Source organism: Pelodiscus sinensis, chromosome 3, assembly GCF_049634645.1.
Source record: "Pelodiscus sinensis isolate JC-2024 chromosome 3, ASM4963464v1, whole genome shotgun sequence".
NCBI lineage: Eukaryota > Metazoa > Chordata > Testudines > Trionychidae > Pelodiscus > Pelodiscus sinensis.
In genome coordinates, this window is record NC_134713.1 from 197,420,196 (window position 1) to 197,437,894 (window position 17,699).

Genomic DNA, 17,699 nt, shown 5'->3' on the forward strand with positions numbered 1-17,699 from the left:
CCCTTTTCCGGAAGGGGCATGTAAATTTCACCAGTCGTCGTAGGGAAATCCGCGGGGGATTTAAATATCCCCCGCGGCATTTAAATAAAAATGTCCGCCGCTTTTTTCCGGCTTTTAAAAAAGCCGGAAAAGAGCGTCTACACTGGCCCCGATCCTCCGGAAAAAGCGCCCTTTTCCGGAGGCTCTTATTCTTAAAGAGCCTCCGGAAAAGGGCGCTTTTTCCGGAGGATCGGGGCCAGTGTAGACGCTCTTTTCCGGCTTTTTTAAAAGCCGGAAAAAAGCGGCGGACATTTTTATTTAAATGCCGCGGGGGATATTTAAATCCCCCGCGGATTTCCCTACGACGACTGGTGAAATTTACATGCCCCTTCCGGAAAAGGGGCCAGTGTAGACGAGCCCATGGTGTCAAATTTGCAGATGAACTGTAGCTCAGCAGTTTCTCTTTGCAGTCTGTTCTTGAAGGTTTTTTTTTTTTAATATAATATCATTCTATTCCAAATGACTCACATGTGAAATTGAATTCACCCCATCTGGATTTGGAGCCATCAAGTTCTCCATTTAAGATGTAGCTGAACTTTCTCCCTATAACCACGATACCGCAGTTATGTAATGGCTAAATAGAGGGAACTCCCCATAAGAGGAGCTAGAAATATGAATCTATCACTTTAGTGTTTCATAGCTATTACTGATACTTAGTAAGCATTTATAAGACAATTTGACCATAACATTCACTACAAACAGAGCTGTTAATAAATAAATTTGAAGTGCCCACTTATTTGTGGAGCAGGGAAAAATATCAGTTCACTATTTGTTTTTTTGTTAAATCTACTATATATTTGAGATAGTTTGCATGACTGTCTGTGTGTCTGTCCGTAAGTCTCTTTGTTCAAGAACTCCTGAATGACCATAGAGGGACAGCAAGCATGGGGACAGTTATACTTCTGAATCACAGGGGTTAGCAAGTGCCCCAGCCTTAGGAGGCTGGCCCAAGGAAGCAGGTGGTAGGCAGGCTGCATGACCCCTGCCGCCCCAGGCCACCCCCTGGGAGCAGACGCCAGCTGTTTCCACTCCCTACCCTGAGTTCCTCACACCTCTTGACCACGTGTCCTGACTCCTGCACTCCCACCCCCTGCTCTGACTCCTGCACCCCCACTCCATGCCCTGAGCCCCTCATCATCCCAACTCTGACTCCTGCACCCCTCAAACTCCCTGCCCTGACCCCCTCCCACACATCCCCAAGCCTCTGTCCTGACTCCTGCATCTCCCACATCCTCAGCCCCCTGTCCTGAAGGACCCAAGGAATGCCGGGTAAATCTTCTAGTGGTATAATAAAATGTGAACTACACAACTTTGCTCAGAAGGGAAAAAATTACTAAGATAACTCGAGGACTTGAGATTTTGAACTCAGCAATAAGTAAGTTCTTTTTTGTGGGGGAAGGAATTCTGTATAGATATATGTTTTAAAAGAATAAATTTGGAACTTTATCATGAGCATTAAAAGCACAGATTGGGGGCAAGTTAAATACCAATTGTGGGCTTCACTTGTTATGAAACATACTCATTCTAAAACAGGGGAACATTACGGATTAGATTTTCAAAAGCACCCATGAGAGGGGCTGCAAGCACTCTGGAGGACAGAAATAGAATTCACAACGATCTGGACAAACTGGAGAAATGCTCCGAAATAAACAGGACGAAATTCAATAAGGACAAATGCAAAATACTTCACTTTGGAAGGAATAATCAATGCACCAATACAAAATTGGACTACACTGTCTAGGAATGAGTAATAGAGAAAAGGATCTGGGGATTATAGTGGGTCATATAGTGAGTCCACTAGAAGATATACCCAGCAATACTCGAGTTCTTAACTCAAATAAGTTTTGTTTTTCTTAATTTAAATCATTTTCTCAGGTGGGGCTGGAGATGAGAAGTTCAGTGTGCAGGCTGCCCTGGGGAGTGAGGACTACCCCAGTCCTCTCTCACAACAGCAACTTCGGGACAGGTAAGAAGCATTTATCTATAGCTGCTGCAGCTCCAATGGGCACAGCTGGGGGACAGACAAACTCTCCAAAATATATAGTAGAGAGCTGTCCCTTTCTCCACTCTTGCCCCCCTGCTGGCCCAGTGGGGTTATAGCTGTCCCAGTCCCCATTTCTGGCCCCTTGCTGCCCCCCTTGTCATCATTCTACAGTATAACTGTGCCTCCCACCAGACCCTTCCCTTTCCATTTTATGAGAAACAATCCAATTCCAGGCACATCCCATTGTCCTGGCACAACAAATCCTAACCTTGCTTTAAGTTATGATAAGAGGAAGCTGCATACCAAATATGGTGTTCCCAGCTGTTACTGTTTAAGAGGAGTTTTTGAACAAATGGACTCACAGACAGCTGATGGATGGATGGATGCACATTTCTAAAATATATAGTAAGATAAAGATAATGTAGAATTGTTGCAAAAAAGGACATCATCCTAGGACAGGGGTGAGCAAAAGGGCCTCCGTGGGCCAGATCCGGCCCGCCAAGTAACATAAGAACGGCCGTACTGGGTCAGACCAAAGGTCCATCTAGCCCAATAGCCTGTCTGCCGACAGTGGCCAGCACCAGGTGCCCCAGAGAGGGTGGACCGAAGACAATGATCAAGCAATTTGTCTCCTGCCATCCTTCTCCAGCCTCTGACGAACAGAGGCCAGGGACACCATTTCTATCCCCTGGCTAATAGCCTTTTATGGACCTAACCTCCATGAAATTATCTAGCTTCTCTTTAAACTCTGTTATAGTCCTAGCCTTCACAGCCTCCTCTGGCAAGGAGTTCCACAGGCTGACTACACGCTGTGTGAAGAAGAACTTTCTTTTATTAGTTTTAAACCTGCTACCCATTAATATCATTTGGTGTCCTCTAGTTCTTCTATCATGGGAACTAAAAAAAATAACTTTTCTTTATCTGCCCTCTCCACACCACTCATGATTTTATATACCTCTATCATATCCCCTCTCAGTCTCCTCTTTTCTAAACTGAAAAGTCCCAGTCGCTTTAACCTCTCTTCATATGGGACCCGTTCCAAACCCCTAATCATTTTAGTTGCCCTTTTCTGAACCCTTTCCAAGGCCAAAATATCTTTTTTGAGGTGAGGAGACCACATCTGTACACAGTATTCAAGATGTGGGCGTCCCATAGTTTTGTACAGGGGCAGTAAGATATTCTGTGTCTTATTTTCTATCCCTTTCTGAATAATTCCTAGCATCCTATTTCCCTTTTTGGCCGCCACTGCACACTGTGTGGAAGTTTTCAGAGAACTATCCACAATAACTCCAAGATCTCTTTCCTGATTTGTCATAGCCAAATTAGCCACCATCATACTGTACGTATAGTTGGGGTTATTTTTCCCAATGTGCATTATTTTACACTTATCCACATTAAATTTCATTTGCCATTTTGTTGCCCAATCACTCCGTTTGGTGAGACCTTTTTGGAGTCCCTCATAGTCTGCTTCTGTCTTGACTATCCTAAACAGTTTGGTATCATCCACAAACTTTACTACCTCACTGCTTACCCCTTTCTCCAGATCATTTATGAATAAGTTGAAAAGGATTGGTCCTAGAACTGACCCTTGGGGGACACCACTAGTTACCCCTCTCCATTCTGAACATTTACCATTTATTCCTACCCTTTGTCTCCTGTCTTTTAACCAGTTCTCAATCCAAGAAAGGACCATCCCTCTTATCCCATGGCCATGTAATTTACACAAGAGCCTTTGGTGAGGGACCTTGTCAAAGGCTTTCTGCAAATCTAAGTATACTATAGCTACTGGATCCCCCTTGTCCGCATGTTTGTTAACCCCTTCAAAGATCTCTAACAGATTAGTAAAACAGGATTTCCCTTTACAGAAACCCTGTTGACTTTTGTCCAACAAATTATGTTCTTCTACATGCCTGACAATTTTATTCTTTACTATTGTTTCAACTAATTTACCCAATGGGTGGATCTGGCCCACAGAGGCCCTCCTATTCCCCCATCCCCAGGCCAATTAGGGTCTGGGGGCAAGGGAGCACCCAAAGCCTTCTCCGCTCTGCCCCCACCCTGCTCACAGCATGCAGTGCTTCAAAGCGCCATGCGCCGCTCGCAGGCTGGGGGCAGAGCAGAGAAGGCTTTGCGTGCTCCCCCGCCCCCAGGCCAATTGCGCGAAGCCTCCTCCCACACTGCCAGGAGCATGTGGCACTTTGATGCGCTGCATGCTGCTCGCAGGGCATGGGGGGGAGAGCGAAGGAGGTTTTGCGCGCTCCCCCGCCCCCTGGCCAATCAGGGCCTGGGGGCGGGGGAGCTGCATGAGGCTTCCTTTGCCTGCCCCGGTTCTGTGAGGAGCCTGCAGCACTTCAAAGTGCTTCAAAGGCAGCACTTCAAAGGCGGTAGGAGGCTTCGCGTGATTGGCCTGGGGGCGGGGGAGCATGCCAAGCCTCTTCCAGGGCATGGGTGTCTAGTGAGAAGGGGGGAAAGGGGCTCCCCCAGCCCCAGACCAATCGTGGTCTGGGGGTGAGGTATCCCCACCCCTTCCCGTTTAGGCCCCACCCTTCCAGGATGACCCGAGGCTACTTCAAAAAATTTTCAAGTGGCCCCTGGACAAAAATTATTGCCCACCCCTATCCTAGGATGTATTAGCAAGTGTTTTCTAAACAAGACATGACAAGTAATTCTTCCACTCTACTCTGCACTGATAAGGCCTCAGCTAAAGCAGTGTCCAATTTTGGGCACCACACATTGGGAAAGATGTGCACAAGCTATAGAAAGTCCAGAAGAGACCAACAAAAATGATGAAAAGTCTAGAAAACATGAGCTACAAGAAAAGATTAAGAAATTGGTAGGAGAGGAGTTAGTTTGGAGAAGAGATGACTATAGCACAATGTGAAATTAATAATTTCCTTAAGAAATTATTTATCTCTTTTGTCAGATGTAACCACACAACTGCCAGGGCTAGAGGGAAGGCATCAACATCAGATCTGCAACATTGATAGGGAAGAGCTGTATCTTGGTCACAGTTACGTTAGCCACAAAACCAAAGCCTTGTGAAAAGACAGATGAGCTGCACACTGCAAAGGTGAAAGAAAGTGCCACGATATTTGCCCTTGATGTTCTAATCTTTAATTGATAAACTCCACAAAGAAATAAACAACCTCTGACTGTCAGTAGCCTTATTGACAGCTCATCAGCTTAGCAGGCTGCAAACCTCATTTCAGGAGGAGAAAGCTAGCGCAATACCTTCCTTCAAATGTCTCCCTGCTTTCTGTGTTATAGAAGAAGGAAGTGCCTGAGAACAGCCTGTTGTGAAGACCTGAAGAGGAGACATGTGATGTACACATGCCAGAAATGCTAAGCACTGAGCAGACAGAGAGGAGAGCTGCTGCTCACAAGTGAAACGTGCCCTTTTGTTTAATCTACCATTATGTAATGTCTCCAAATGGAATCAAGTTAAAATAAATAAAGCAGTTCCTCTGAGAGCATGAAGGTGCAAAGTCCAATATACCAAGCAGGCTGCTAACAGGCCAGGAGATCATTATTTACTGCGAATGTCTGCCTGGGAAAGTTTCGAATACATTCCCTCTGGGTACGTCTACACTAGCCCCCTAGTTCGAACTAGGGAGGCTAATGAGGGCAACTGAAATTGCTAATGAAGTGTGGGATTTAAATATCCCGTGCTTCATTAGCATGTTCCCGGATGGTTGCCATTTTGGAAACTGACTAGCTCGAAGTAACTTCCCGCGTCTACACGCAGCAGAGAAGCGCAATTCCGAGATAAACCCCTTAGTTCTAATTAACAGTAAACCCTCATGAGCTTCATTAGCAATTTCGGTTGCCCTCATTAGCCTCCCTAGTTCGAACTAGGGGCCTAGTGTAGACGTACCCTCCGTCTTTGTATTTTGGTTGCTGGTGGAAGCTAGAGAGGATAAAGCATTCTTCTATGATGTATCCCCCTCTTATCTCCATGGTCAGCGGATCATGGAGCTGTTCTTTTAGCTTCTCATAACTGGAATTGCAGGAAACTGGGCAATAGCAATTGTGATGATGCACACAGGGGATGGCAGGAGAATATGGGGAGGAGAAGCAGCTGCAGCAGTACACAGCAAGATCAAGATGCCCCACTCTGTCAGTCACCGTTGATGAGACACAGACCTACAAACCATGATCCCAAGCCCATTCACAGGCTGGACTATGACTTGGTCTGTGCTCCCGGTAGGAGAGCAAAGAGGGGCTATCGACTTGGGTCTGCACAAGGAGCAGTAAGAAGTCACTGTGCACCTACCAGGAGCAAGAGGGCGGACTGAATGGAGCCTTGACTCTAGCCCCCACTGGCGTCCTGAACAGCTGAACCAGAGTTGGATCAAAGGACATGCCAGCAGCAAATTACCCCCTCTATCCCCGAGTGGCTCAGAGGGCTGCCTGCATCACACGGCTCCTAGCATATGTACATAGATACTATAAATAACTTCATTATCTGTAGGAGAGAGGCTTATCATAATTCACTCCAGGTAGAAAAGGAACTTACCAGCGCTGACTGTGATAGCTTCAATGAACTGTTCTCTCCAGCTGTTGGTTCCAACCACAAGGGCTAGGTTTGTCTTCTTAATGAGCTTGTCAACAGTATTCTGCAGATGGAAACAAGTAGAACCAAATTAACATTGGTTTTGGAACAGGAGATCATGGGCAGAAATAAAAATCCTTGTGGATTTACATTGTACATTTATGGAAAAGATCTTCCCCTCAGAACAAGAGAACCAACAGCAAAAATGACAATATGTATGCACACGACATCCCATACTGCATTATAAAGAACTCTTCAAAATATACATACTAGAGAAGATTGCTAATCTGCACACTTTCTTATCAGAACTGAAAATAAGTGCTCTCTCTAAATTCTTAGTGATAGAGATGTAGCCGTGTTAGTCTGGTGTAGCTGAAACAAAATACAGGACTATGTAGCACTTTAAAGACTAACAAGATGGTTTATTAGATGATGAGCTTTCGTGGGCCAGACCCACCTCCTCAGATCAAGGAAGTGGGTCTGGCCCACGAAAGCTCATCATCTAATAAACCATCTTGTTAGTCTTTAAAGTGCTACATAGTCCTGTATTTTGTTCTAAATTCTTAAGCAGGGTTTAATAGCAAATGCTGTAAAAAGGGCTTGTACATTGCTAATGCTGCTATTGTTATAAAATAGATCAAGGAACTTTTATTTGTTTATTTGAAAGCACTATAAATAATTCAAAGTAAATCAAGTATATTGTACATATCCACTCTCTGCCCTTTTACAGCATTTGTACACTTGCTAAAACAGAAGCTTTGGTCACTAATGCAGAATCATAACTAATGTTGTAAATGGCTGGCAGAAAAATTCTCAATGGAAATTAATCCAAGAATTTATCAATGTGTTACAGTATAACAGGGTGTGGCAAAGTACCTCTTCTGCCACATCAACATTTCTCCAGAGAGGGAGAGGGGAGTGATAGGGGCTGAAGGAAATCACTCCTGCTCCAGAGGGCTCACATTGGGACTTTGGTTTATTTTCAGGATTTACCAGTAGAATCTCAGGCTAGGCCTAAATAGTTTCCTTAAGCACACAGAAGAAATAAGTCTCCTTGTCCCTAGCAGAGCACCCATTTTCTGGGTTGACATCTAGTTACTGCTTTCCCTATAGGTAGATAACCAATTTTTTACCTAGACAATGGTTTTTCCCCCTCCTGGCTAGGTAGTCATCCCCCCCCCCCCTTCTCTCTCACAAACTTGAAGAGGGTTCTTAAAGGTGTGTGTTTGTGTGCATGGAAGGTGCTTAATTGGACTCAGATGTTTCTCATTAACCTGCAGTAAGCTCTTTTCAGTTGAAAGGAAAAAGGGCCTGATATTCCTGACTTCTGTTATGTTCTTCTAGTTGTCAATGCTGACTGTCACAAGTGGTCACAACAGGCAGCCAAGAGCACACCAAATGCACCTACGAAAGACTCTGCCACTGTCCCACTTACATGGGGCTGTTTTTTTCAATTGACTTTAAAAGAAAGGATTAAATTGTCGGTCTTAGACCATGATCCTGCACAGGCTTAACTTTACACACTCAGATCAACAAGACCACTCACATGTGCAAAGCTAAGCACGTGTGTAGTATATACAACATCAGGACTTGGGGCCACAATTTCTTTCTTAAACAGAATTTTTAGTCTGGGCATTTTAAGCCCAGCTAAGGATCTGGCTTGTCATATTGTTCTGTTTTGTAATAAGGGTCTGTATCAGTGGTGGACAATAATTTTCACAGGGGGGCCACTTAATGAATTTGTATCAGAGGGGTAGCCGTGTTAGTCTGAATCTGCAAAAGCGACGAGGAGTCCTGTGGCACCTTATAGACTAACTGAAGTGTAGGAGCATAAGCTTTCGTGGGCAAAGACCCACTTCGTCAGATGCATGACGAAGTGGGTCTTTGCCCACGAAAGCTTATGCTCCTACACTTCAGTTAGTCTATAAGGTGCCACAGGACTCCTCGTCGCTTTTAATGAATTTGATACATGGTCACGGGCTAGCTCCACTCTCTGGGAGGGTGAGGCCTGGGAGAAGGGGTGGGGGAGTAAAAACACAGCAAAGGGCCCGTGGCTATTGGCCCCACTGCTACAGTGTTGCCTGGCAGCTGCATGGGGTTGCTGTGGCTATTTGAAAGGTTCACAGCTCTGGCCCCTGCTGGAGTGACCGGGAGCAGTGAGCAAATTAATTAGGATCCTGCTGCCTCAGCCACCTTCTGGAAATTCAGTGGCACAGGCAGCAGGATATAGATAGAAAGTGACCAGATGCCCTCCATGGGCTGGATCTGGCCCTCAGGCCACACCTTGGTCTATATCGATAGTTTATAATCAAGAGAAAAATGATACAGTTGCATTTCTTATTTCCTTTGCTGTTGCTCCTAGAACACTGGGAGAATCAAGGCTACTTTGTTACTGTTGTGCTGTAATTTTTGTATGCCAGTTTTCATTAGCACATGTACTCTGGAAATCTCTCCTGCACTTTATCTCCATCTGTTTTGTTACTACTGAGTTTCCTGCTTTTCAGTTTTTGGGATGTTTCTTAAATACATAGTTTGACAAAATTAACACTTTGGGATTTTCTAAACAACAGTTAAGTTACAGCTGTAGCAACAGCTGGACAAATCAACAGCTGACTAATGTAGCTGATACATAGAGGCTGTGTCTAGACTGGCAAGTTTTTCCGGAAAATCAGCAGCTTTTCTGGAAAAACTTGCCAGCTGTCTACACTGGCCGCTTGAATTTCCGGAAAAGCACTGACGATCTCATGTAAAATCATCAGTGCTTTTCCGGAAATACTATGCTGCTCCCGTTAGGGCAAAAGTCTTTTTCTGAAAGACTTTTGTTTAAAAGGGCCAGTGTAGACAGCATAGTACTGTTTTCCGCAAAAAAGCCCCGATTGCGAAAATGGCGATCGGGGCTTTTTTGCAGAAAACTGCGTCTAGATTGCCACGGCCGCTTTTCCGCAAAAAGTGCTTTTGCGGAAAAGCATCTTGCCAATCTAGACGTGCTTTTCCGAAAATGCTTTTAACGGAAAAGTTTTCTGTTAAAAGCATTTTCGGAAAATCATGCCAGTGTAGACGTAGCCAGAAAGTTTCTGTCCTGTCTCATAGCAAGTACAGGTGGTGATTTCCTTTGATAAACATGAATGATGCTGTCTGTACAAGTCTGTGAAAGAGGAACCATCAAGTTATTGAAGCCCCAAATTCAGGTTGTGTGAAAATATTTTTAAGGAAGATGAATAACAATAAATTCATCCCTATGTGGTGTTGGTGGCAGCCCAAATATAGCAGCCTTGTGCTAGTGTCTGGGGGGGCTCAACTCTGCATGGTGCTGAGCTCTTAGCCCCCCTGATCCAGCTGAGCAAGGAAGCACACAAGTATGCCCTTTGACTTCCATGAGGCTGCAGTGATTTATAGTAGCTGCAGACTTGGTCTGACAGTGATGCTGAACACTCTAGTTTCACTGCCCAAGCCAAGTGAAATGCCAGAAATAAACCCATACCAGTGTTGACAAGTCCATGGTTTTGCTGGTGCTGTGACATCACAGCAGTTGCTGAGAGGTGGCAGTGGCCCCAGCTGTGCTGTACTCAGCCACTGGTGTTCCTTTTTTGAATGGAGGGCAGAAATTTTTGCTGCTCCAGAAGTTCCCGATGATGCCTCAAGTTGCTTCTATGGGGCCTCTCCCACAGAGGACGTAACGGGCCATTAGTGAATTTGATTTTGGAGTGTAAGGGTTGCAAATTCACCAAAAACATGAACGCCCCCTGCCCCAGTGAATTTTTCTGTATAGAATTCTCTCTGGTTACGTCCCTACCATATGAAATCTAGGCTCCTAACTCCTCCTGTTCCAATCCCAAACACCTTGTTATGGTGCCAATTAAGTACTCTGCCTCAGCAAAGCACTTAGGCATTAGTTCGAATCCCATTGAAGTCGCAAGAATGTAAGCATGTGCTTGAGTTCTTTGCTGAACAGGGATGGATTTAAGCATGTGTGTCAATTCTTTGCTGAATTGGAGCCTCAAGTGTTGCGTATACTTGCTTGGAAAGGATGCCATCCTCTTGTGCATAGCATGTGCTTGCCAGATATGTGGTTACTGTGCATTTAAAAAGGACAGAGCTCCTAGTTTAGCAATCTAATATAGACTGAACCTCTCGAGACCAGCACCCTTGGGACCTGACCAGTGCTGAACCAGAGAATTTCCTGGATTACAGGAGGTCAATATTGTCTAGACACATTACCAATACTTCCACTGCTTACAGGGCTCTTAGAAGACATGTAGTGGGAAATTAGGGCTAAATTATAGCACAGAACACCAGGTCTGGTGGCTGTAAACAACCTTTATGGGACTGCAGGAAAGTTGGCCACACCCTTGATAAGTGGACATCTGGCTAATTAAAATCATGTCAGACCACAGATGTTGTTGGGCCAGAGTGCGGCAGACTAGAGAGGTTCAACCTGTAAAATGTAGTTAGAGAAGCTAATGTGAACTGAAGGCTTGTATGCCCTGTGGTGAGCGAGGTAGACAACTGGTGTACCTTGAACTCATAGGATTCTTCAATAATGACTTCTAGTTTGGTGTGTTCTCCCAGCACTGGGCGTCCCATTTCTGCAATGCGGCGCTCTTCCTCCTCTTTGCTCGTCAGTGGCTGTTTCTCTTCATTCTCCTCTGTAACAACACAGACAGCTTTTGAACAACACACAGTCTTTCACTTTCTGGTACTGGCTTCTGTCAGTAGCATCTATCTCTAAGCTAAAATATTCTCTGGGGCTAAGGCACAAGTGACAGACAGTTGTTGGCACAAGGTAGAAGACATTAAGCAATAGGCAAGTACAAGCGCTGAAAGGTTTTCTGTTGCAGATGGCTTGCCTGGGAGCGCTAGCAAATGAGATCACTAGCTCATAATTCTTCCACATTTCAAATCCCTTCCACCCCTATCAGGTCTTCTTGAATTCAGCCTGGACTATAGGGAAACATTCACAATCTCAGTCTCTATCAGCTATGGATGCTCCCCTGGAGCTGCTATGGTGGCAATTTTTAGGACAATTAATCTAAGGTGAGCTTGTCAAAAAGGCCTCTGTATTGGCCTCTCTCTGTCCCCAGTGAACCCAATGGTGAAATGTCCCTTGACTTTAATGGGAGCTGGATTAGGCCAGTGCTGAGTGTTTCTGAAAATCTGCATGCAAACCAGGCCACCCAGCCTATACAGAAGGGCTCAGCTATCTCAGCCACCCTGCCTGTATGTGAGCGACCGGCAACTGAAGGCATAGTCAAGGTTCACTGTGGCAAAAATATAAATAATCAACTTTACCTCTGGCCTCACCTAGCTTTTGAGTGCTTGACTTTGCACCCTAAACTTTCAAGTAATGGAGTATTGTGAGTGTAGTCAGGCAGATTCTGATCACGGTTAGTTATGTTACTGTAAATCCTGAGTAAAGTCATACCGTAGAGATTCCTCAAATCACTGAGCTCAGGACTGAGGGGTCTGATTTGTGGTACGCAAGTGGACATAGTGCATTCTCTTCAGGCACCGGACAATCAGAGCATAAGGCTTGTGTCAAAGACTGTGCAGTGCCCACATGTTTTTATAACTGATTCTGCACATGGAACAGATATTTCAGAAAACTATCCACAATGACTTCAAAAGCTCGTTGATCGAAAAAATAGAGAATAACTATTATTCAGCAAAGCTGTTAATTACTTTATTTACAAGGCTCCGCTCCTGGGCACACGGCGCATGCGTCCTCTCCCCGGCGTGCTGCGCACCTTACAGCTGCAATTGGGCGCACGGTGCCTGATGGCAGCTCTACCTGTTCTTAAAAACCTCCAGTGGCTGGAATTGCTAATAACATATTTTACACATGAACATGCTAAAAGCAAGACAAAAGTAGCATGGTGTGGCTGGAACCCTGACCGTCAGCACTGTTAGAGTGTGTCTATACTACAGGGTTTTGTCGACAAAAGTGGACTTTTGTCGACAAAACTATACCTGCGTCCACATTGCCTTTGAGTTATGTCGACATAACGTCGACAAAACTCAGCAGTTTTGTTGACGTATGTAAACCTCATTCTACGAGGAATAACGCCTTTTGATGACAGAGTTCTGTCGATAGAAGGCATTATTGCATCTGCACTGTCCTTTGCGTCCACACTGTTATGTCAACAAAGCGGCTTGCTTTGTCGACAGAACTGGATGTAGTCTAGACTCTCTTTGTCGACAGAAGCTTTGTTGACAGTATCTGTTGACAAAACCCTGTAGTCTAGACGAACCCTTAGAGGAAGGATTTAGTTTTAAACCCCAAAGGTGTTAGGCTCAATAGTTTGGCAAAAAGAAAAGAAAAGAACACTTTGGATCTTGGCCATGTCAGAACTGACTCTTTGCCTGGTGTGAGTCAACAAAACTTCACTGATGTCAGTGGAGACTATCTACCCAACTTCAGTGGTGCTATGCCAACTGACACCAGCTGGACCTGAGTGGAGTTTCACCTGAAAAACACCAATGCTCAGCATTTTCCATTCTTTTCTAGCAGCAGGTGGCTCTTTGGAATATGAGCATCAGCCGCCTTTTGTCTTTTACATTTGCTCTAAGACACCCAAGCAGCGCTTTCATAAACTATTCATCCCGCTCCCTTAATTCTGAGAAGCCACCTGTCTCCTTGTGGTTTTAGTTCCTCCCTGCCCCCATGAGCTGCTTCTCTTGCAGCTAAGCGCCCGCACAAACAAACAACTGCATATGCGGCGGCTGTCAAGGTCAATCATAAGAACGGCCATACTGTGTCAGACCCATCCATCCAGCCCAATACCCTGTCTGCCCACAGTGGCCAATGCCAGGTGCCTTAGAGGGAGTGAACCCAACAGGTAATGATCAAGCGATCTCTCTCCTGCCATCCATCTCCACCCTCTGACAAACATAGGCTAGGGACACCATTCCTTACCCATACTGGCTAATAGCCATTTATGGACTTACCTCCATGCATTTATCTAGTTCTTTTAAACCCTGTTATAGTCCTAGCCTTCACAACCTCCTCAGGCAAGGAGTTCCACAGATTGACTATGCGCTGTGTGAAGAAGAACTTCCTTTTATTTTTTTAAACCTGCTGCCTAGTAACTTCATTTGGTGGCCCCCAGTTCTTATATTATGGTGTGACAGGGCGCTCGCCCTGCACTGGCCCATTAAGGGCAGACCCCGGCCTGAACCAGGGCCGGGGAATTTAGCCCAGCTGAGGCTGTACTAGCCCATTAGGGCCCAGCTGGGCGCTATAATAGAGAATGGGCTGCTGCTGTGCGAGAGGGAGTGAGAACCTGGCTGCTGAGGGAGGAGGAGGCTCCCTGAAGCTAGGGCAGGGCTGGGGGGAGGCCAGGCAGGGCTAGAGGAGCTCTGGCCAGCAAATCCCCAGACTGCAGGGCTTGAAAGAAGGCCTGCTGGAGGAACATCACCCCAGAGAAGGCACCCTACCCGCCGAGGGAGCCAATTCCTGAAGACAGATGGCAGGGGGGTTACGGTGGTGAGTGCACCCCCTCACATATGGGAACAAGTAAATAACTTTTCCTTGTTCACTTTCTCCTCACCACTCATGATTTTATATACCTCTATCATATCCCCCCTCAGTCTCCTCTTTTCCAAACTGAAAAGTCCCAGTTGCTTTAGCCTCTCCTCATATGGGACCCATTCCAAAGCCCTCATCATTTTAGTTGTCCTTCTCTGAACCTTTTCTAATGCCACTATATCTTTTTTGAGATGAAGAGACCACATCTGTACGCTGTGTTCAAAGATGTGAGCATACCATGGATTTATATAAGGGCAATAAGACATTCTCCAACTTATTCTCTATCCCTTTTTTAATGATTCCTAACATCCCGTTTGCTTTTTTGACTGCCGCTGCACACTCCATTCTGAAAATCTACCATTTATTCCTACCCTTTGTTTCCTGTCTTTTAACCAGTTCTCAATCCACGAAAGGACCTTCCCTCTTATCCCATGGCCATGTAATTTACACAAGAGCCTTTGGTGAGGGACCTTGTCAAAGGCTTTCTGCAAATCTAAGTATACTATATCTACTGGATCCCCCTTGTCTGCATGTTTGTTAACCCCTTCAAAGATCTCTAATAGATTAATAAGACAGGATTTCCCTTTACAGAAACCCTGTTGACTTTTGTCCAACAAATTATGTTCTTCTACATGCCTGACAATTTTATTCTTTACTATTGTTTCAACTAATTTGCCCAATGGGTGGATCTGGCCCACAGAGGCCCTCCTATTCCCCCATCCCCAGGCCAATTAAGGTCTGGGGGCAAGGGAGCACCCAAAGCCTTCTCCGCTCTGCCCCCACCCTGCTCACAGCATGCAGTGCTTCAAAGACTTTCTGGAAATCTAGGTAAACTATATCTACTGGATCCCCGTTTGTTGACCCCTTCAAAGAAATCTAATAGATTAGTAAAACATGATTTCCCTTTACAGAAACCTTGTTGACTTTAGCCCAACAAATTATGTTCTTCTATGTGTCTGACAATTTTATTCTTTACTATTGTTTCAACTATTTTGCCCGGTACTGACGTTAGACTTACCGGTCTGTAATTGCTGGGATCGCCTCTAGAGCCCTTTTTAAACATTGGTGTTACATTAGGTATCTTTCAGTCATTGGGTACAGAAGCTGATTTAAAGGATAGATTACAAACCATAGTTAATAGTTCCACAATTTCACATTTGAGTTCTTTCAGAACTCTTGGGTGAATGCCATCCGGTCACAGTGACTTGTTACTGTTAAGTTTATCAATTAATTCCAAAACCTCCTCTAATGACACTTCAATCTGTGACAAGTCCTCAGATTTGTCACCTACAAAGGACGGGTCAGGTTTGGGAATCTCCCTAACATCTTCAGCCATGAAGACTGAAGCAAAGAATTCATTTAGTTTCTTTTAAATAACTTTATCGTCTTTAATTCTACTTTTGTACCTAGATTGTCCAGGGGCTCCACTGGTTGTATAGCAGGCTTCCTGCTTCTGATGTACTTAAAAAATGTTTTGTTATTATCTTTTGAGGTTTTTGGCTAGCTGTTCTTCAAACTCCTTTTTTATTTTTCTTATTACATTTTACACTTACTTTGGCAGTGTTTATGCTCCTTTCTATTTACCTCACTAAGATCTGACTTCCACTTTTAAAAAGATGTCTTTTTATCTCTCACTACTTCTTTTACATGGTTGTTAAGCAATGGTGGCTTTTTTTTAGTTCGTCTACTATTTTTTTTTTAAATTTGGGGTATACATTTAAGTTGGGCCTCTATTATGGTGACTTTGAAAAGTGTCCATGCAGCTTGCAGGGATTTTACTTTAGTCACTGTACCTTTTTAATTTCTGTTTAACTAAACTCCTCATTTTTGCATAGTTCCCCTTTTTGAAATTAAATGCCACAGTGTTGGGCTGATAAGGTGTTCTTCCCACCACAGGAATGTTAAATGTTATTATATTATGGTCACTATTTCCAAGCGGTCCTGTTATAGTTACCTCTTGGACCTGATCTTGCTCGCCACTCAAGACTAAATCGAGAATTGCCTCTCCCCTTGTGGATTCCTGTACCAGCTGCTCCAAGAAGCAGTAGTTTAAAGTATCAAGAAATTTTGTCTCTGCATCTCGTCCTGAGGTGACATGTTCCCAGTCAATATGGGGATAGTTGAAATCCCCCACTATTATTGAGTTCTTTATTTTGATAGCCTCTCTAATCTCCCTTAGCATTTCATAGTCACTATTATTATCCTGGTCAGATGATCGATAATAGATCCCTACTGTTATATTCTGATTAGAGCAGGGAATTACTATCCATAGTGATTCTATGGAACATGTTGATTCATTTAAGATTTTTACTTCATTTGATTCTAAATTTGCTTTCACATATAGTGCCACTCCCCCATCCGCATGACCTGTTCTATCCTTCCGATATATTCTGTACCTCCAGAATGATTGTGTCCCATTGATTGTCCTCACTCCACCAGGTTTCTGTGATGCTTATTATATCAGTATCCTACTTTAACACGAGGCACTCTAGTTCACCCATCTTATTTTTTTGACTTCTAGCATTTGTGTTCAAGCACTTTAAAAACTTGTCACCATTTATTCGTCTGCCCTTTTCTGATGTGTCAGATTCTTTTTTATGTGAATGTTTTTCGCTTGATCTGGCCTATACTTTATCCTCTTCCATCCTCTCCTCTTGACTAAAACCTAGAGAATCTCTATCAATAGACTCTCCTCTAAGAGATGTCTCTGTCCGATTGACGTGCTCCTCTGCACCAATCGCCTTTCCTTCATCTCTATTAGCACACTTCAAAAAAAAAACTTATTTCTAGTCTCCATGGTACTTGCCTTTGTTGTTATTATTTGTGTGTACTGCGCTAGCACTGACAGACATCAGCTGAGATCCGGGCCCTGTTATGCTAGAAGCTGAACGTACATATAGAAATGGATTCTGGCTGCAAGAGCTTGCAATACACAGGGACAAATAGAAATAGAGGCACAAAGAGGAGAACTGACTCACTCAAGGTCACCCTGCAGGCTGCTTACTGCCAGCCCCACAACATAGCCTAACATGGGCTGTCGCTCAGATAACCAGCCTTCAGGACAAATATTCACAGCAGTGGGTAAGATGCGGGTCTGCAATATTTACTTCCATCTTTGTCTGCCCTCACAGAACAGATTGCCTCCCTCCCCCCAAGCCCGAGTCTCTCCACTACAAAGCAGAATCTGCAATGTTCTGATATGGTGATCCAGCGACCCAGGCCTATCACTGTTGTGGTTTAATTCTTTGCAGATTCAGAATGGATAATGATGAACTGAAAAGCCCTTGTCAGATTTTTGTGATGCTCTAGAACTCCGCGATGTGCTGGCGGGTTTGCGGTGAGGTACATTTCCCGTCCCTTAGCAATCAATGGGGCTAACATCTCAAGGTTGACAATAATGTCACCGTCACCTGGAACAAGCCAATTGAACACACAGGCTGCTTGAAGGCCTGACTCGTCAGTCTAGAATGGTTTTAATGGAAGCATCTGAGGTGCCAATCAAGGAGGGCATCTGTGTAACCCATTACAGATAGACCTGGCTGACCCTGCCTCCCACACAGTCAAAGGACTGGCTCTACTCCCCCATAGCCCTGTCTCTG

At 44.6% G+C, this 17,699-nt stretch overlaps 1 protein-coding gene across 6 annotated transcripts in view; it reads right to left on the minus strand.

The window, feature by feature from the left end:
• The window catches only part of SLC8A1 (solute carrier family 8 member A1), a 308,663-nt gene that overhangs the window by 19,532 nt on the left and 271,432 nt on the right, over positions 1 to 17,699 (minus strand). For all 6 annotated transcript variants that reach the window (XM_075925822.1, XM_075925818.1, XM_075925817.1 and 3 more), the window contains 2 exons: positions 11,091 to 11,221; positions 6,540 to 6,639 (listed from right to left, as the gene is read on the minus strand). In XM_075925822.1, the coding sequence (XP_075781937.1) occupies positions 6,540 to 6,639; positions 11,091 to 11,221 (231 nt within the window). The remainder of the gene's footprint in view (positions 1 to 6,539; positions 6,640 to 11,090; positions 11,222 to 17,699) is intronic.